Source organism: Schistocerca serialis, chromosome 5 (genome assembly GCF_023864345.2).
Source record: "Schistocerca serialis cubense isolate TAMUIC-IGC-003099 chromosome 5, iqSchSeri2.2, whole genome shotgun sequence".
NCBI lineage: Eukaryota > Metazoa > Arthropoda > Insecta > Orthoptera > Acrididae > Schistocerca > Schistocerca serialis.
In genome coordinates this window covers 57,394,816-57,416,167 of record NC_064642.1, presented here as the reverse complement: position 1 = coordinate 57,416,167, position 21,352 = coordinate 57,394,816, and the positions used below count along the sequence as shown (strand labels likewise).

The window sequence follows — 21,352 nt, the reverse complement described above, 5'->3', positions numbered from 1 at the left end:
GATACCCTTTGCAAAGCCAAGCATCTTAAGCCACTTAATAAAAGTAAGTCTCCCAGTCCATATTGAACGTCAGTTAGGTCCTTTTTGTTTTGGAGTATGCTGATTTGTAGCTCCACATTTGGCAATCATATATAACTGCTTGGTTGGACTGAAAAGTTGCAGATGTTACACCAGTACACAAGAAATGAACTAACCCACTGAATTATAGACCTTTATCCCTGATATGGATTTGGTGTGGGATTTTGAAACATATACAGTATTTGAAAATTATGGATTACGTCAAAGAAAACTGTCTGTTGACACATTGCCAGCACAGATCCAGAAAAACTGTTCATTTGGAACACAACTTGCTCTTTAGTCACATGTGAAACAAATACTAACAAAGAGATAGAGGGGCTGGCCAGTACTTACCTCAGCTCAGTACAGCCGATAGATACACATAAAACACATAAAACAGAACCGAAAATTTACGTTCCTAGCTTTCGGAACAAATGTTCCTTCATCGGGGAGGGGAGAGGGGAAAGAAAGGGAAGAAGGGAAAGGAGATTCAGTTACTCACAACCCAGGTTATGAAGCAACAGGGAAAGGAAAATAGGGAGGGTAGCAAGGATGGAGGCATGGTTGTCAGAGGGAAGCCAAAGATATTCTACTGTAAGTACTGTGCCAGCTTCAAACCAAAGAGGATGCATACAGAAGTAAAGAGGTATATAGTATAAAGATAAACACAACTATGTAGGATGAAAAGATGCATTAATGGCTAAAGAGGAAAGGGAAAGAAGAGAAGACTGAAGAGTAAATGGGATTGAGGTTGTTTAACGTAGGTTCAGTCCAGGGGGATGGCGGGATGAAAGGATGTGTTGGAGTGCAAGTTCCCATCTCCGCAGTTCAGAAGGACTGGTGTTGGGTGGGAGAAGCCAAATGGCACATACGGTGTAGCAGGTTCCTAGGTCCCTAGAATTACGCTGGAGGGCATGCTCCGCTACTGGGTATTGGGCATCTCCTAGGCGGACAGTTCATCTGTGTCCGTTCATGCGCTCAGCCAGTTTAGTTGTTGTCATGCCGATGTAAAAGGCTGTGCAGTGCAGGCATGTCAGTTGATAAATGACGTGTGTAGTTTCACACGTGGCCCTGCCTTGAATTGTGTATGTTTTACCAGTAGCGGGGCTGGAGTAGGTGGTTGTGGGGGGATGCATGGGGCAGGTTTTGCAGCGGGGGCGGTTACAGGGGTAGGAACCGCTGGGTAGAGAAGGTAGTCTGGGAATATTGTAGGGTTTAACAAGGATGTTACGGAGGTTAGGGGGGTGACGAAAGGCAACTCTGGGTGGTGTGGGGAGAATTTTGTCAAGGGATGATTTCATTTCAGGGGTTGACTTGAGAAAGTCATATCCCTGATGGAGTAATTTGTTGATGTTTTCAAGGCCAGGATAATATTGAGTGACAAGGGGGATGCTTCTGTGTGGTCTGGGGGTAGGAACATTGTTGTTGGACGGGGAGGAATGTATTGCTCGGGAAATCTGTTTGTGGACAAGGTCTGCAGGATAGTTGCGGGAGAGAAAAGCATTGTTCAGGTTATTGGTGTAATTGTTGAGGGATTCATCACTGGAGCAGATAAGTCCTCCACCTCTCAAACCCTTGCTTGGAGAACACACTCAGGAACATCATCCTAGAAGCCAGCTGCAAACTTGAGTTCCATGCCACACACCACCTGAAAAAACTATCCACAGTGCTAGTGCAACACCTAAGAAGTGGGGTCCCTCTCCCTATCCCTCACAAACACCAACCACAACAGAACCTTCAACAAACCCCCCTCATAGCCAACAAACCTAGCCTAGCCACCCTACTCAATCTCCCCATCCCAGCACATACCCCACACAGACCAAATCTCAACTATAACCACAGTCAAATGCCACATATCACCAGTCCCAATTCAGTCCTAAACCTCTCATCCAGATCCCTCTCTTCTCCAGAGACATCTGTTCTATCAAAAGGCTTGACCTTTAGCCCCACGCCTAAATTCAACCACACTGCCCTGGTTAAAGATCTCCTCTCATTCACCCGGAACCTCAACTGGAAATATCACTTCACTACCCATACACAGCCCCCAAATACTAGACCCAGTGTTGAACCCTGTCTAGAACAGTTCCGACTGCCTTCTCAAAGGGATCCTCCTCCCCTCCCCCAAAACCATCCCTTGCAGACATTTCAGGAATTCCTCACATCCAGTGTTGCCTCCCAGTCCTTCTTGAAGAACATCCCGACAACCCCCAACATCACCCCGGCTGAATCCCGTGCCATTAAGGAGCTGAAAATAGACCGCTCTATTGTCATCCTCCCGGCAGATAAAGGCTCCACAACTGTCGTACTTGACTGTGTGGAGTATGTGGCAGAAGGACTGCGTCAACTCTCCGACACCTCAACCTACAAAGCTGTTACCCAGGATCCCATTCCCTCCATCCAGACTGAGCTGCAAAAAATCCTAAAAATCCAAGGTCCCTCACAAGGCCTCACAATGGCTTCCATAGACTTACTCACTCCACCTGAGCCACATACCCCTACCTTCTACCTATTACCCAAAATCCACAAAGAGAACCATCCTGGCCGTCCCATTGTAGCAGGCTTCAAAGCCCCAACCAAACGTATCTCAGCTCTGGTAGACCAGCACCTCCAACCTATCACCCGCAGACTCCCATCCTACATCAAAGACACAAACCACTTCCTAGAACGCCTCAAATCCATTCCCACTCCTCTCCCACCTGAAACCATTCTTGTCACCATAGATGCTACATCCCTTTACACAAACATCCCACATACCCATGGTCTCTCTGCCCTTGAGCACTACCCCTCCCAACGCCCACCCGAAGATCTTCCAAAAACCTCATTCCTTATCACACTTACCAACTTCATCCTCACCCATAATTACTTCACTTTTGAAGGCCAGACCTACAAACAAATCAGGGGAATGGCCATGGGAACCAGGATGGCTCCGTCCTATGCCAACCTCTTCATGGGCCACATGGAGGAGGCTTTCCTGAAGACCCAACAGCTGCTTCCCCTGGCCTGGTATAGGTTTATAGATGACATCTTTATACAGCCTAGGTATTCCTGGCAAACGTATCTGCTCCAGTGACGAGTCCCTCAACAATTACACCAATAACCTGACCAATGCTTTCCTCTCCCGCAACTATCCTGCAGACCTTGTCCACAAACAGATTTCCCGAGCAATACATTCTTCCCCGTCCAACAACAATGTTCCTACCCCCAGACCACACAGAAGCATCCCCCTTGTCACCCAATATTATCCTGGCCTCGAAAACATTAACAAATTACTCCGCCAGGGATATGACTTTCTCAAGTCAACACCTGAAATGAGATCATCCCTTGACAAAATTCTCCCCACACCACCCAGAGTTGCCTTTCGTTGCCCCCCTAACCTCCGTAACATCCTTGTTAAACCCTACAATATTCCCAGACTACCTTCTCTACCCAGCGGTTCCTACCCCTGTAACCGCCCCCGCTGCAAAACCTGCCCCATGCATCCCCCCACAACCACCTACTCCAGCCCCGCTACTGGTAAAACATACACAATTCAAGGCAGGGCCACGTGTGAAACTACACATGTCATTTATCAACTGACATGCCTGCACTGCACAGCCTTTTACATCGGCATGACAACAACTAAACTGGCTGAGCGCATGAACGGACACAGATGAACTGTCCGCCTAGGAGATGCCCAATACCCAGTAGCGGAGCATGCCCTCCAGCATAATTTTAGGGACCTAGGAACCTGCTACACTGTATGTGCCATTTGGCTTCTCCCACCCAACACCAGTCCCTCTGAACTGCGGAGATGGGAACTTGCACTCCAACACATCCTTTCATCCCGCCATCCCCCTGGACTGAACCTACGTTAAACAACCTCAATCCCATTTACTCTTCAGTCTTCTCTTCTTTCCCTTTCCTCTTTAGCCATTCATGCATCTTTTCATCCTACATAGTTGTGTTTATCTTTATACTATATACCTCTTTACTTCTGTATGCATCCTCTTTGGTTTGAAGCTGGCACAGTACTTGCAGTAGAATATCTTTGGCTTCCCTCTGATAACCATGCCTCCATCCTTGCTACCCTCCCTATTTTCCTTTCCCTGTTGCTTCATAACCTGGGTTGTGAGTAACTGAATCTCCTTTCTCTTCTTCCCTTTCTTTCCCCTCTCTCCTCCCCGATGAAGGAATATTTGTTCCGAATGCTAGGAACGTAAATTTTTGGTTCTGTTTTATGTGTATCTATCGACTGTACTGAGCTGAGGTAAGTACTGGCCAGCCCCTCTATCTCTTTGTTTGTATTTGTTTCTTTATTCACATGAACTAATGAGCGCTATCAACAGCGGATCTCAAGTTGGTTCCATATTTTTAGTTTTCCAGAAGGCTTTTGACACCATTCCTCACAAGTGATTTCTAATCAAATTGCATGCCTGTGGAGTGTCATATCAGTTGTGTGACAGATTGTATTGTTTGATGGAGAGTCATCGAGTAAAACAGAAGTATATCCGACATTCCCCAAGGGAACATTACAGACCCTCTTGTGTTCCTAACCTATTCAGACAATTTAGGAGACAAACTGAGCAGCCATCTTACAAGGGAATGGCCTAATCAGTCATGTTGAAACCTACTGTGAAACTTATGATCCAGGAAGAATACACCAAAAAAACTACACTGTCAGAATTTTGGCTGCAAAGACACGCTGCACTTCCTGCGTAACATGTGAATTGACGAATAAGCAGATACAGCCATAGCAAGATAATGTAGCATTGCATAGCACAGAGTCCAAAGTGCACGCACATGAATTTTAAGTGCTTAAATCATACCAGAAATGTCTCAAATTATGATTTTTTGGAATAACTTGCAATTCGCATTGACAGCTAAATTGTTACAGATGTAGTAATTGTTACATAAGTGACTAACAGAGGAAAGAAAATCCAGGCAGTGTATGATTTTACAACAAACAACTTCCATCAATCGAGACTTCAATTTGTTGACATTAAATATATTGTAATAATTCCTGTAGCACAGCTGTTATGATAATTTTTGGATAATGTATATTTTACTAACAATGAAAGAGTTTCTTGTTTATTCCTTGCAGTCATCAAAAAAATGCAGAGTTTTTAGTGAATGAAAAAAAAACAAACGTTTTCCCTACACCAGGCACACCTGATAAAATAAAAATTAATGCATTTAGGCACTTCATAGTCATTACTAGTTATTTAGATAGAACTGGAAGGGAATAAGAAATGGTCATGGGCATTGTTGAGCATATTGTGCTGTGTACCAGGCACACGTCAACCAATTCACAAAATGCGGGCATGCACACTGACAATGCATAAATGACTGAAGTTCAACAACACTGTTCCACTGATAAACCTGAAATGACAAAGAGCTATTGGAAATTATATTGTCTGACTTTTTTCCGAAAAATGCTTTACACGGCTGAAATTTTCTTCTTCTTCTTCTTCTTTGTTTTTTTTTTTTTTTTTTTCAGAGGCTTAATCACACTATTAATTTCGTGTGGAGCCCAAATTATATTGAGAGTCTTTTGTTGTTCTTTGAAGACAAAGGTTTTGTTGTGTCTAAATCAAGAGTAAACAAAAAAAAAAAAAAAAAGCAATGAATTATTTTCTACAGGTGGTAAGCAGACGCTTCAGACATAACATTGAAAATTTGTTCTCATCCATTTTTTCAGATCTTGTTACATTAATTACAAGATTTTTGCAAGTAAATAGCCTTTTTTTTTTTTTTTAAGTTTTTGCCTCTAATATGCCTTGCTCTTCATAAAGACAGATATAATATGGTTACGGAAATAGTAGTCCTCTGATTCTTATCAGTGGCATTGTCGTGAACAAATTTGACATAGCATTCATCGACTGCACAAGTGATTTTTTTTGCCCAAAATGATAAAGTGTGGTCTGCACACAGTCTTTGCAAGGAACCTGATTGATTGGTTTTATAAACAGTATTTTAGGGAATAACAAGAAGCATTATCTTCATCTGAGCTACAGATTTCTCTGTAGTATTACCTGTTAATCGTATCTCTAAATGTTTACTTTCAGCACACTTCATAATTTTGCAACATCCTTTTCTGCATAATTTCGCTGAATCTGCTTAACCTGGTCGAAGAAGCATGGAAATCAATAACATTCATCTCACTTGCAAGGCAGAGGCCCTATTCTCATACACCTCCCTTGACTCTCGCAACCATTTCTAAATCTTTTGAATAGTTTTTCTTTCCACATATTTGTGAGGTTCATATTGGCACATATTTCCTACTTCATGTAAGTCTTCCTTCCATTTTAGAATTCATCTTCGTACTTTATGAACATAACCAGCTTTCCACACTGCTTAAGTTAAAGCGTTTTCTTCCTCCTTAATTTAACCAAAAAATATACAGCCTATTTTTTGTCAGTGAAAGCTTTTAATGTACGTGTTTTCTTACGGCTTGGAAGGTACTTCATTTTAATTAGCACAACAATCATCATTCAAACCACAGTTAATAGAATTGCCCTATTTATTTCCTGTTTATTCTAATGTTTCTACAATTTCTAACAAAATGTCAACATCATTCAAATGAATTTCCAAGAAATTAACTAAGATCTGACACACAAGTAATAGTTCAGGAGAAATAAGTAATTTCAATTCCATACCGCATTCTTCATATTTTATCTTTGGAAGGTTTAAAACATTAATTGGATTCCACACTACTGTGAAACTCTGTTACCTGCCCAAAGCTACCATATTTTACGGGCTGCACTTTCTTCTTCTTCCTCTTCATCATCATCATTGTTGTCATCTTCAGATATAAGATGGTCTTCACTGCTATTGAGAGCATTACTGAACCCACACGTCTTGAAAGATTTAACAGTAATGTCTTCTCTCAATTTAGACCAGATTTTTTATTCCCTGACACATTTGTTTTACTGTAGGTCGTTTTAAAGCACCCTTTCACCTGAATTCATGTTGGGTTTCATCCAGCATCCATTTGTTCAATTCCTCTCTCATATACACATTAAATGGTTTATTTATCGAGACATCAAGAGGTTGCAATTGTGAAGTAAGTCTCCCTGGAATAACAGCAAGTTCTGTCTTTCTCTACCTCAATTTCTCTTTCCCAGAATTTTTCAGATGATTACTAAACTGATCTAGCATATAAAGTAAAGCACCTTTCTTTCTCTCCCACACTCTACTAATCCATAATTTCTTACCAGCCTCTTCCATCCAACCCCTGTCTTGTATATGAACAACAACACCTGGCAGTAATCCAGAAGGTTTTGGCATTGTTTTCTGCTTGAAAATGGTCATTGGATTAAGTTTAGCACCATCAGCTCAACTTGAAATGACAACAGTATAGTGCATTTTTTTCATGTCCATTTGTTTTTATAGTTATATATCTAAAAACAAAGACGATGTGACTCACCAAATGAAAGTGCTGGCAGGTCGACAGACACACAAACGAACACAAATATACACACAAAATTCAAGCTTTCGCAACAAACTGTTGCCTCATCAGGAAAGAGGGAAGGAGAGGGAAAGACGAAAGGATGTGGGCTTTGAGGGAGAGGGTAAGGAGTCATTCCAATCCCGGGAGCGGAAAGACTTACCTTAGGGGGAAAAAAGGACGGGTATACACTCGCACGCACACACATATCCATCCACACATATAAAGACACAAGTAGACATATTTAAAGACAAAGAGTTTGGGCAGAGATGTCAGTCGAGGCAGAAGTGCAGAGGCAAAGATGTTGTTGAATGACAGGTGAGGTATGAGTGGCGGCAACTTGAAATTAGTGGAGATTGAGGCCTGGTGGATAACGGGAAGAGAGGATGTATTGAAGAGCAAGTTCCCATCTCCGGAGTTCGGATAGGTTGGTGTTAGTGGGAAGTATCCAGATAACCCGGACGGTGTAACACTGCGCCAAGATGTGCTGGCCGTGCACCAAGGCATGTTTAGCCACAGGGTGATCCTCATTACCAACAAACACTGTCTGCCTGTGTCCATTCATGTGAATGGACAGTTTGTTGCTGGTCATTCCCACATAGAATGCATCACAGTGTAGGCAGGTCAGTTGGTAGATCACGTGGGTGCTTTCACACGTGGCTCTGCCTTTGATCGTGTACACCTTCCGGGTTACAGGACTGGAGTAGGTGGTGGTGGGAGGGTGCATGGGACAGGTTTTACACTGGGGGCGGTTACAAGGGTAGGAGCCAGAGGGTAGGGAAAGTGGTTTGGGGATTTCATAGGGATGAACCAAGAGGTTACGAAGGTTATGTGGACGGCGGAAAGACACTCTTGGTGGAGTGGGGAGGATTTCATGAAGGATGGATCTCATTTCAGGGCAGGATTTGAGGAAGTCGTATCCCTGCTGGAAAGCCACATTCAGAATCTGTTTTTCCAGTCCCGGAAAGTATCCTGTCACAAGTGGGGCACTTTTGTGGTTCTTCTGTGGGAGGTTCTGGGTTTGAGAGGATGAGGAAGTGGATCTGGTTATTTGCTTCTGTACCAGGTCGGGAGGGTAGTTGCGGGATGCGAAAGCTGTTGTCAGGTTGTTGGTGTAATGCTTCATGGATTCCGGACTGGAGCAGATTCGTTTGCCACGAAGACCTAGGCTGTAGGGAAGGGACCGTTTGATGTGGAATGGGTGGCAGCTGTCGTAATGGAGGTACTGTTGCTTGTTGGTGGGTTTGATGTGGACGGACGTGTGAAGCTGGCCTCACCTGTCATTCAACAACATCTTTGCCTCTGCACTTCTGCCTCAACTGACATCTCTGCCCAAACTCTTTGTCTTTAAATATGTCTACTTGTGTCTTTATATGTGTGGATGGATATGTGTGTGCGTGCGAGTGTATACCCGTCCTTTTTTCCCCCTAAGGTAAGTCTTTCCGCTCCCGGGATTGGAATGACTCCTTACCCTCTCCCTTAAAACCCACATCCTTTCGTCTTTCCCTCTCCTTCCCTCTTTCCTGATGAGGCAACAGTTTGTTGCGAAAGCTTGAATTTTGTGTGTATGTTGGTGTTCGTTTGTGTGTCTGTCGACCTGCCAGCACTTTCATTTGGTAAGTCACATCATCTTTGTTTTTAGATATATTTTTCCTACGTGGAATGTTTCCCTCTATTATAACCATGTTTTTATAGTTACAGTTTTAGCACCTTTGTGGCAACAGTTCTGTTATTCGGCACATCAAATGTCAGAGGAATTAAATCCTTATTTGCTATTTGGGTTAGTCCCATACTGGTTTTCTTTCGATTTGAATAATAGAGCGATGGAAAGATAATATTTTCTTTTCATACTCTTGTGGCATTCTCTGAGGTGTTTTGGTTTCGGTTCACATGCTAAGTCCGTGGTGCTTCATAAAGCTCGAGCACCAACCAACTCCAACCTTAAAGCCTGAAGTTTCACTTTAGCACTAGCTAACAAGCGTATATTTGAATAATTTTTATATAATTCCAATGCTATTTTTCTGTGTCCTTGAATCCATTTCAATACATCATCTTCTAGTTTTGGGCATTTTGCATTCAGTCCTCTCTTTGCACATTTAGTCTTCAATTTTTTCAGTTCTTCTGTACTAGCCCGCTAATCGCAAATGGCTTTTTCTCTTGGTGGAGGGCCGAAATTCTGCTCAGCTGTTGTTTCCATATTCTTCTGCATGTGCTATTACTTTCAGTTCTTTGCCCATGTCAGATGGAAACATTTTATTTTCTCCGTTATGAAACCAGCTTGTAACAAAAATATTGTACTGTTTCTGATAACAAAAATCACTTTCAATTCAAGTTCACTGGTACTGTAAACTGCAATCATGCATCATAAGCTAGACAGTGTACTGGGTTTGTGATGGTGGTGAGGGAGAGAGAGAGTGTGTGTTAGCAAGCTTGTGAATCCCCACAACTGATGTTTGTTGCATTGGTGCACTGCTGCTGCCAGTTGAATCCAATGTTGCCAGATAGAGAGAGGTTCTTGTGGCATCAGATATATGACCATTTTTAAGACTGGCAGGAATTTTAAATCAAACACTGGACATGTCTATATTAACTTCGAGTATAAGATGCACCCGAATTTGGAAGGCAATTTTTCAAAGAAAAAAGTGCACCTTATAGTTCGTAAAATTTGGAATTAATAAGCATATATGAAAAAATTATGAAGGAAATCAATTCAGTTTTATCTCCATAGTTAATAATTGGTGACTGCTTATTATTATGGATATTAAATGAGTTGCAAATTCGAGTGAATAGTAACTGGAACAAATGTGTCAGGGAAACTATCAATGGAAATTTAAATTCACTTTACAAATTAAGATTTCATTGTGTTGTGTTATGTGTTGAGTGATGTGCCACCAACCAAGGATATGCGCCCGCCGTTTTGCACATACGCTGCCTGCTATAGCTACAGCAGGAGAGTACATTTCTCCAGCCTCCTAGTTAGCTATGAATTTGGCTATTTGCAACATCTTACAGAAAGTACTTGCAGTGTCTCTTAGCAGCCAAAATTTTGACATTGTGGTTCTATCAGTGTACTCTTCCTATATGTAATGAGATCCCTTGTTAGATTGTTTACAGTGACACTGTCATTTACTATGTAGTGTAAAGTCATCAGAAGATCAAAACCAACTTCAAAATGATTTACATCAAATACCTGCATGTTGCAAAAAGTGGCAGTTGCCCTTAAACAATAAAAAATGTGAATTTCTCCACATGGGTACTAAAAGGAAATCGCTAAATTTTGTTTGCATGATAAGTCACAAAAATTTAAAGATTGGTGAGTCAGCTAAATGTCTATGGCTTACAATTACAAACAACTTAAATTGAAACCATCACATAGAAAATTTTGTGCGGAAGGCAAACCAAATAATGCATTTTATTGACAGAACACTTAAAAGATGCAACAAATGTACAAAAAAGACTGCATGCACTATAGTTGTCCATTTTTTCTGTGGTATTGCTGTCCAACATGGAATCCTTACCCAATTGGATTGGTGAAGTACATTGAAGTAGTTCAAAGAACAGAGGCTCTTTTTGTAGTTTCACGAAATAGGGGGAGAATGTCATGGGTATGGTATGCAAATTGGGATGGCAATCATGGGAACAAAGGCATTTTTTCATTCATGCAAAAAATCAGAGCTTGCACAGAAAAATTTAGATGTGTTTTCCGCTCTGCTATTTGTGAATGTAATGTTCAAGAAATAGTCAGAAAGTGGTTCAATGAACTCTGATAAACACGTAAATATGAAATGCAGAGTAACCATATAGAGGTAGGAACTCCCTGTCATTGTAGGAGACGATCTGTTCCATGGGAAAACAAGGATTGTCATCCTGTGTTGAGAAATATGTGGTGTGTGCTTTGAAGGGTTAGAAGCAGTATATCGGCAGAAGTTCTGTCAGGTTTTAAGATAGCCTAGCATAAGCTAGCACTTAGAGCAGAGGTCGTGATATGAGTTTCTATGTAATTTAAACCCTCCTCTTCATCAAAAAAAGTATGAGAATCAGTCAGGAGGATATTTAGGAGAGCACTCAGAGCTATTTTGAATAACAGCACCCTAACTTCTAATCCAGAGGTGTAACCCAAGCAGTGACGGAAAACTTCTTCCAAATCACCTACTCGGTGAGCCAAAGTCTCATATTACATCTGCACCTTGAAGCTTTGGAGGGAAGAGGTTGAATTTTATGTCAACAATAAATTGTCACTAATCTGCCCTTTTAACGTCTGTTTAGAAACAGGCAGCCTCCAACAAAGCCATTTAGGATTTGAATACAAGAATACCTAGCAGATTTAAAAGTGCCACATATTGAGATTATGAATCAGTTTGAGTATATCGCCACCTTTGTTAATTAAAATAAACAGTCCAATTTTAGAAATGAAAAAACACAAGACATGGTATACATCTCATAAAATTGTAATTGAATTTTTAAAAACCATCACACCTTTATTGTTTTATATACCAAACAAAGTAAGAGTCTCACTTGCTGCTCCATTATTCTTCCACACAGTGCATTCCTGACATGTATAGCATGTGTTATGCGGAACTTTACATTATCCAAAAGATACTTGACAGGATGAGAGATTATCCTAGCAACTGGTTAGATTCTCTCCATTGCCCTCCAGTCAGCAGTGGAAATGTGGATGTTTCTGGTGCACCTATGTGATATGTATCCAACAGAGAAAATTATTTAGAAAATTCTAGACACTTTCCTGAACATTTGGAGTCAAGGAAAGGGAGTGTCTTTCTGTTAGGTATCAAAGCTAGGGATAACACAGTGTAAAATGATCAGACAATCATATCCACATATATGCTCTTATCTTGTAGGAAGAAATATGAGTCAAGAAGGTTGGTTGCAAAGAATTAACAAGCTGTGAACAATAAACCCATTAGTCAACCATGGTGCACATCCTGTCAGCCACAGAAGTATAAAAAAAAACTGGAGCTTGTCAGACAGAATGAAGCTTGTGAGGCTTGCAAAGCAACCTTGTCTGTGCCGCATATTTGTATCAGCTGAATTTTATTTGTGAAAGAAAGGGTAGCCCTGGGGCTCTGTCATTAATATCATCTAATATGGCACAATTTTTACAAATTTTTTAAGTGCTGTGTTGTCCATAATCTATTAGGGGAACAATTTTTATGAGTAACAGAATGATTGACTCATCCATATATTATCAATTAATTGGTTTGTCACATTAATCTATTGCACTTTTTGTCTTGTTATCTAATACATTTACCCTTTACTGTTGATTTTATTTATTATTGATTTACAAATGTTTGAAGTCTGTAACACCAACATTTTAAATAATAGTTATTAATCTGATTTTGTCAACAACCATCCTCATATGCCTATTATAATTTTTAACTTTATAACAAAGGGCTTGCTCGTTTGTAAAGGTGCAATGAAGAGGACATATTTATTTGTTATTCTGATATGCAGATTTCTTATTCTCCCCTTTCATAATATCATGCTCCAATCAGAACACTCTTCTTCATTCAGTGTTAATTTCCAACTGCTGAAAGAGAATGCAATGAAGTGATTCAAGACTCTGACAGCACCTAGGACAAGCAGTATTGGTGTTAGTGGGAACTGGAATATTCTCAGTTTGCATGTAATAAGTTTTCTTGAGACCGAGAAGAACTTTATTTACGATCAGCACAGTTTTAGAAAGCATCACTTGTATGAACCTCAACTTGCCCATTTCTCACATATATACTGTGAACTGTGGATGAAAGGCAACAGGCAGATTCTGTATTTTTAGATTTCTGAAAATCATTTGACACAGTGTCCGTTGCTGTCTGTTAACGAAGGTACAAGCATATCGAGTAGGTTCCCAGATATGGAGTGGCCCGAAGACTCCTTAAGTAATAGACAGCAAATGTTCATCAGAGACAGTGGTATCACCAAGAGTGTCCCAGGAAAGTGTGATAGGACTGCTATTAATTTCTTTATACATAAATGATCTGGTGGTCAGGGTGAGCAGCAGTTTGCAGTTGTTTGCTGATGATGCTGTGGTGTACGGGAAGATGTTGAAGTTGAGTGACTGTAGGAGAACTTGGACAAATTATCTAATTGGTATGATGAATGGCACCTAACCCTGAATGTAGAAACATGCAAATGAATGCAGATGAATTTAAAAAAAATAAATAAAAACTAAAAATAAAGAAAAAACACACATGATTCAAATACAGCATTAGTAATGTTATGTTTGACACAGTCATGTTGTTTAAACATCTGGGTGCAATGTTGCAAAGAAGTATGAAATGGAACAAGTACGTGAGGATTGTGGAAGGGAAGGTGAATGGTCGCCTTCGATTTGTTGGGAGAATTTTAGGAAAGTGGTTCTTTTGTAAAGGAGACCAGATATAGGACGCTAATGCAACCTATTGTTGAGTATGCTCGAGTGTTTGGGATCTGTACCAGATCACATTAAAGAAAGACAAGGAAGCAGTTCAGAGGTGGGCTGCTAGATTTGTTACGGGTTGGTTTGAACATCATGCAAGTGTTACAAAAATGCTTTAGGAACTCGAATGGAAATCCCTGGAGCAAAGGCGACATTTTTTCGTGGAACGCTATTGAGAAAATTGAGAGAACAGGCATTTGAAGCTGACTGCTGAATGATTCTAATCCTGTCAACATACTTTCCATGTGAGGACCATGAAGATAAGAAACGAGAAATTAGTGTTCATATGGAGGCATACAGACAGTCGTTTTTCCCTTGCTTTATTTGCTAGTTGAACAGGAAAGGAAATGACTAGTAGTGGTACAGGGTACCCTCCGCCATGCAGTTTATGGTTGATTGCAGAGCACACATGTAGACGTAGATGTAGATGTAGACCCAGAGTAGTGGCTTTCCTTGCTCTTCAAATTTTGGGACTATCAGTTGTTCATAATGAACTGCTGATTTGTGGAAAACTGTTTTATACTGTAATGATGTAAGTTGCTCATCATTTTGAGTGTCACCTGCCCTTTTCTTTTGATTTCACAGTAATGATAAGTATTGTCATGGAATGCCCACAGCCTGAGACAATACTTGGACAAGCAGCATTGGTGTCTTCAAAGTTTGGAGATGTCAGTTCTCACTGCAGGTTTTTCCCAAGAGTCAACTTTCCTCATTTTCCTGAATAGTGGCAGTGGCAGTCTATAAAAAACTGTTCTTGCGTGTCTGTGGAACATTGTCTCATTAAAACTGCTTGTTCATTTCACCCCTTTGAGTGCCCTAAAATAAAATTCATTATCATCATTATATTAATCATTAAATAGTGTTGGTTTTGACCTAGATTATGTGTTAACATAATGTGACAGCAAATCGCATTATAAAAGAGGCTAGTGAAGAGAGATCAACACTTGTAACGTGAAAATGCTGAAAAATAAAAATTTTCACCACATCTCTTTTTTTGTACATAATCTGTTAAAATTAATGTGCTACTTTTTTTTGTTAAATCTTCATGTTTGAAAATAAATAATTTCATTAACTTGAGTATTGATGCAGATATTTTGTAACATTATGATTTTTTTTTTAATTACTTCAGGATGGTGATGGAGATGACCAAACAGTTGCTGTAGTAACTGGAGATCCCAACCATATTCAGGGCCATAACGTTGGTATCCACGCAGGGGACAGTGATGACGAAGGCATACTGAGTACTCAGCACATAGCAACTGAGTCCAGTGAGTTAATAATTGAATTGCTCATCAGAATCATTAAATACCTTGTGTAATGCCCTGCATGTGTGAAGCAGCAAGCAGTACATTTTCACATACTTTCAGGTCTGACAGACGATGAAGATGTCATACACACACTCCAGGGAAGCAGAAAATTGTCGAGAAAAGATGCCCTTGCCATTAGGAAAAGAATTGAAAGTGAAAAGGATGTACAAACATGTTTTGGATTTGATGTAAGTATTAAAACTCTCTCCCTCCCTCCCTCCCTCCCTCCCTCTCTCTCTCTCTCTCTCTCTCTCTCTCTCTCTCTCTCTCTCTCTCTCTCTCTGTGTGTGTGTGTGTGTGTGTGTGTGTGTGTGTGTGTGTGTGTGTGTGTGTGTTATATATACAATCTCCTGGTGTTGTACAGAATCCCATTTTTAGCGTGATGAGATGCTCATTAACTTAAATATCCCAGGATCTGTCTGACATACTTTCAGATTGATTGTGACCTACCTGTACTCTTCATCCTTGTTGAAACTGTTAATAAGATAAAAATATTGAATACTAGCTTGCAACACTGAGAACTGAGACACCTGAATCAGCTCTGTGCGGCAATTTAATTACATATGACATATGGTATGTTGCACTGCTAAACTGGGCCTATCAGTTATCCACACCCACTTAGCCAAATATTGCACTGCTTCTCATCTGTCATCTTTGACACAAAATGCACAAGTAAGTAACACATGGATCCGCAAAGAACAGACTTGATCTAGTTACAGAAATATATGCCATATATTGCTCACCTCGAGTTAAGCTGATATATCGTCAAGAGTGGCACCTGACCAGAGAAACAAGTGGCAAAACCCTTCTGAGAAAATATTGTAGTCGGATGAGATCCTTTAATGAAAGTGATATAGTGTCAAGAAGAATAAAATTGAAAATCATTCTGACTGTTGAGTTTCGTGCATTGTGGAGCTGCTGCCATTCTTTCTGTCTTACTACTGTTTTGGTTATGTACTTTTTTGTGTAATCCAGCCTGCAGCATGCGTGCAGAAAACACAATCCTTACCTGTGTCATTTACTCTTTACTGTTCAACAATGCAATGAATGGCTACCCAATACTGAATAGTGTCACATTCGTTTGTATACTCACTGATTCTTCTATCATGTGACAGTGCTGTAGTGCCCAATCAGAATGATTTCTTCATGAAAGTATGTTATTTAGCGTAATTACTTTTGTTACTACTTAATCAAAAACTGAAGCTGTATTCAAACTGAACTGAAGATGTGCTCCTAAGTAATATTGAAATTGTATTTACCATTGCTGATGAGGAAAGATGCACATATTCATTTTTGCAATCTCTTGTTTCATATGCTGTATGTGCTTACTCTTAAACAGATTTTCTATGCAGTTTACAAGCCATTTTAGATGATTACAGGAATAGTTCTTTCATTTTGTGTGTAAAATTCTCAGCAGTCAACATAAAACATTCAGACTGTTGTAACTGAATCTTGATTGAGTTAACACAGCTCCAGTCATTGAGTTAAATTGTTTGTGTTTATATGTAAATTCACTATGGGTTTCAACGTGTCTGAGACACTTATTGCACCTGTGCCATATGTAGTTGGAGAATGGTTATTGCTATAAAAGGAATGGTATCAAACCACAATACAGTTTTGACACTTCACAGATGTCAGTAATGAAATCAACTAGTTTGTCATAATACCACTTGGTTTACACTGAACATAGGCTGTGCAATTCTAAGACAGGATAATGGCAGAAAAGAGAGAGACAGGCCATCTGTCTCAGCTGTAGACTTGGCTGTCCATGGACATTTCCAGTAATATTCAGAAATATTGTTACACCTATCACAGTTACCAAAATACAGACATGGGCCAAGTTTTGACTGTCATTTATCATGCATATTTACTCAATTAAACTTCATCTCTTTCCAAGTTCTACCACATACAATCCACTGTGGTTCAACATTTTATCAGATCTGTGCAACATTTTATCGTTACTGAATCAGTATTTTACATCTTTAGTGCCCATCTTAGTGCAGTAACTCTTCTGAATAACGGACATCTGCAGGGAAAATAAAAATGTCTGCTTTTAAGAAGTGTCCGCTATTTAGAAAAGGATAAAAGTACAGTATACAATACACTAAATTCAATGTACTGTAGACAGGAAAGTGCCGTACTACTGTGTAAGTCAAGTAGTGAAAATTTGTCTGTATTTAAGTACAGTACAAGAGTAACAAATCCCCATATGCTATCATAATACAGTATTAAAATTTCTTTCATGCATTCTGTATGGTTGGTTTGAAATAATAACATATTTTTATCTGAATTAGAGAGTCATTTGTAATTGTATTCTCAGTATGTGTTTCAGCAGCTAACATTAAACCGAGTCCCTCTTCATCATTTCCCACTAAAAAGTAGTGTTTCAGTGTTCTTACCTCTTCCACTACCTGCAACTTGAAAGTGGAGTAAAGTCTAGTTCAGTGACGTCATCATCTTCATCATTTTGTTATCCATTCTCGCCACACAATTCTTGATGAAGCTTTTATATTAGTTCAGTTACATTAGCTGATGTACTGTCTGTCAATAGTGTGAGGTTATTATCTGCAATAGCTATAAAATTTCATTGTAATCAAATAGTAAACTTACAAGTACATCATTTTTTGACATAGTCTCCGTGCGTTTCAACACACTTGGTCCATCATTGTACAAGCTTCCTGTTGCTCTGATAAAAGAAGGTTCTCGGTTGAGCTGCGAGCCACGAATGCATCACTTCTTTCACTGCTTCGTCCGAGGCAAATCAACGGCCCTTTAATGCCTGTTTGAGTGGACGAAACGAGTGATAGTCGGAAGGGGCAAGATCGGGACTATTTGGCGGGGGGGGGGGGGGGGGGGGGGGGTGACCCAGTACTTCAAATTTGAGTTTCTGGAGCGTTTTAACTGTGTGGGCAGCAGTATGTGGACGAGCATCATTGTCGTGCAACAACACAACGCCTTTTGACACCAATCCTCAGCATCTGCTTCAAATTGCAGGCTTTCGCCTGGCAGTAAGCATCTCACTGTAACATCCACTGTTTATTGTTATGCCCCTTTTCCCCTAATGTTCCAGTACTGGACGTTGTGCGTCCCAAAAAACCTTAAGCATCAATTTTCCTGCGGGCAGTTGGGTCTTGAGCTTTTTCTTACACGGCGAATTTCGCTGTTTCCATTCCATACTCTGCCGTTTACTCTCCGGCTCGTAATGGTGGATCCATGTTTCATCACCAGCAATGATCCTGTCTAAGAAGTTGTCCCCTTCATTACCATAGCAATCCAAATGTTTTTTGCAGATGTCCATGCGTGTTTGTATATGCAACTGTGGGAGTTGTTTTGGGACCCGTCTTGCACAAACTTAATGAAACCCAAGTCTGTTGTGGATGATTTTGTATGCAGAACCGTGACTAATTTTCAGACGATGCACCACTTCGTCAATAGTTAATTATCTGTCTAAGAGAATCATTTCACGTGAACGCTGAATGGTTTCTTCGTTTGTGGCAGTAAATGTTCGCCTGGCTCCTTCATCGTGCATAACACTTGTGCAATCATTTCAGAATTTTTCAATCCATTCATAGACACTCTGTTGTGACAAAACACTGTTCCCATACTGTACCAAAAGTCTTTGATGAATTTCGGTTCCTGATACACCTTCCAACCACAAAAAATGGATCACTGAACGTTGCTCTTCTCTGGTGCAAATAGACAGCAGAGCAGCCATGATTAACAGCATGGCAGGAATAATGAAACTATCCTAGCAGCTTGAAAATTGCAGAGATAAAACAACAAATAAATAAAGCTTGCGTCATCAACGTAAAATGACAGTACTACCAAAAAAAAACCATAAATATACCTAAATTTGCAGATAATAATTGACTTACCCTCGTACATAATTGAGATTGGCTTATCCCTCAGATCTACCAAATTCCTCTACTCAAGTGTGAAGTTCACACTCACGTTTTAGTTGAAGTTGTTTCTTCAACACCATTGTAAAACACTAACACACAGTCATTAAAAATGGACCCTGCCTTCTTGAAACATTTGCTGGTTATAGTGGATGTTACTTGCTTTGAGGCTGTATAAATCCACAGAATTGCATCCGATACACTAATAGGTTTTGCAAGTTCATGTCCAGATTCAACATTGTCCATTTGAGACTAAATACATCTCAACAATTTTTACCTGTAAATACTTAGAAATTTCAAATGAAGTTTTGAATAATCCCCAGGTCCAGCGGTTGGCAACATGAAGTTGAATTTCACATTTTTTAGTGCAGCATCACAATGGGAAGTGGCATTATCCATAAACAAAATCACTTCCCTCCTTTGTCTTTCCATTCTTCTATTAATTGCCAGCAATCATTCAGTTGTTATTGCTCTCTTTATCCAAGATCGTTTATTAGCATACCAATCCACGTTAAATTTACTGAAACCAATATCTGTAAAACATGTAGGCAGCGCAGCCTTACCAATTATTAAAGGCTTTTCAAATTCACCTATCTTATTAACACGGTAGAACAGTGAGTCAATCTTGTGAAATTTAGCACCCTGAACAATTTTCAGCTTTCAGGGCCATTGTTTTACCAGGAAGAGTTCTTAAGAAAAGACCAGTCTCGTCACAGTTCAAAATGTTTGTTTCTTCATAACCCTCACTAATTCCTGTTACCCTTTTTTGCCAGTCTGACACAATGTTTTCGTCCACTGGACTGGATTCATCACACACAATGAGAAAAGAGATGTTGTGTCCACTCCTCTAAATTTGTCAAGCCAACCTACAAATACTTTAAAATTGTTAAGCCCTAACTCCTTGGTGATTGTGAGGGCTGTCTCGTGGATCAGAGGTATACTAATTGGCAAGTTATTGCTTTGAGCACAGCAGAACCATTCAGAAGTCATATTGTCAACTTTAAGCCTGGTGTGTTGGGAAAAGCACATTTAGTGGTAAGGGTGTCATTTCCAGTCCATGATTTCAGAAGACCATTTTTGTTTCTTAAAATGTCATTGATCTGTGTTTTTCCAACAGCAGACCTTGTGGCTATATCTCTTAACACTAAGTTTTTCTTTTTGGTAGACATTGACTGTGTAACCCATTTCATTCAACATTAACCGTTTCCCTTTTTGTGACATCTTAGACCTCTTTCGCTTGAAGTCAGCTACAGTGTGCAGTTTATGCCCCCTTTACATGGAACCACTGAGAAGCGCTTCTTGGTGGCACTTCTGCTGGCAAAACACTGGTTTAAATGGGCACCTCCACCCATGCCTTCTGCGGTGCTTGGTGGCAGACTCTCCACCAGTGGCACGGATTGACCAGCCAAGCAGTGTGTTGGCACATATGAAATGTCAGCACGTGAAGTCAGCATAGCAGTAGCAGTGTCATCAAAGCCATTCATGACAATATCAAAGCTGTTAACAGCAACAGCTGCAACTGTTCTCAATGGCGGCAGGCCGTGCCGTGCCATGCCGTGTGAAGGCATACATGATTATGATTGTTGCCGGTTAACTTACAACTGTCACTTTCATATTGTCCATTATTTGGAAGTTTTAATTGTTGTTGGAAGATGCATTTCAGTGACCATATCCATTATTGAGAATGTCCACTGTCCGGAAGAGTTTTACCGTAAGGGCTAATGTTGTTTGGCAAGGGGATTTTAAAATGTCTGCTGTTGAGAGGAGTCTGCTCTTGGGAAATACCTGTTAAAGGAAGTTTTACCATACATTAATCATAATGTCCCTGGAAATGCTTTTTTAATTGTATTGCCAATATTGCTGTTGTGCATTAGTTTCACATTCTATCATGAACCTGACAAAAGTCATTGGCCCATTGGTTAATGGCTTCCATCTGATATCAGCTGAGTACACTGAATCTTAAAAGACTTTAGAAAGTTGAGAACATATCATACTTTTTTCACATGTAAAGGTGCATTATATATACATGTACTGTGCCTCTGCAAGATGGTGTGTGCTCTGCCACAGACTAACAATTTTGCATAGCATATTTCTATATCTGTTGTAAATCCCAAATTACATACAATTCATATCTGGTAATTTGATGACTTTTATCTGTTATAAAAAACATCACTGTGAAAGACAAGATCAGTTTGCTCATATGTCTGCTACGACTCTCCAATATTTT

The 21,352-nt window shown here is 40.1% G+C and overlaps 1 protein-coding gene across 10 annotated transcripts in view; it reads left to right on the top strand.

The window, feature by feature from the left end:
* Positions 1-21,352, top strand: part of LOC126481567 (transcriptional repressor CTCFL) — a 138,689-nt gene that overhangs the window by 92,439 nt on the left and 24,898 nt on the right. For all 10 annotated transcript variants that reach the window (XM_050105416.1, XM_050105412.1, XM_050105417.1 and 7 more), the window contains 2 exons: positions 15,049-15,187; positions 15,287-15,414. In XM_050105416.1, coding sequence (XP_049961373.1) covers positions 15,049-15,187; positions 15,287-15,414 — 267 coding nt within the window. The remainder of the gene's footprint in view (positions 1-15,048; positions 15,188-15,286; positions 15,415-21,352) is intronic.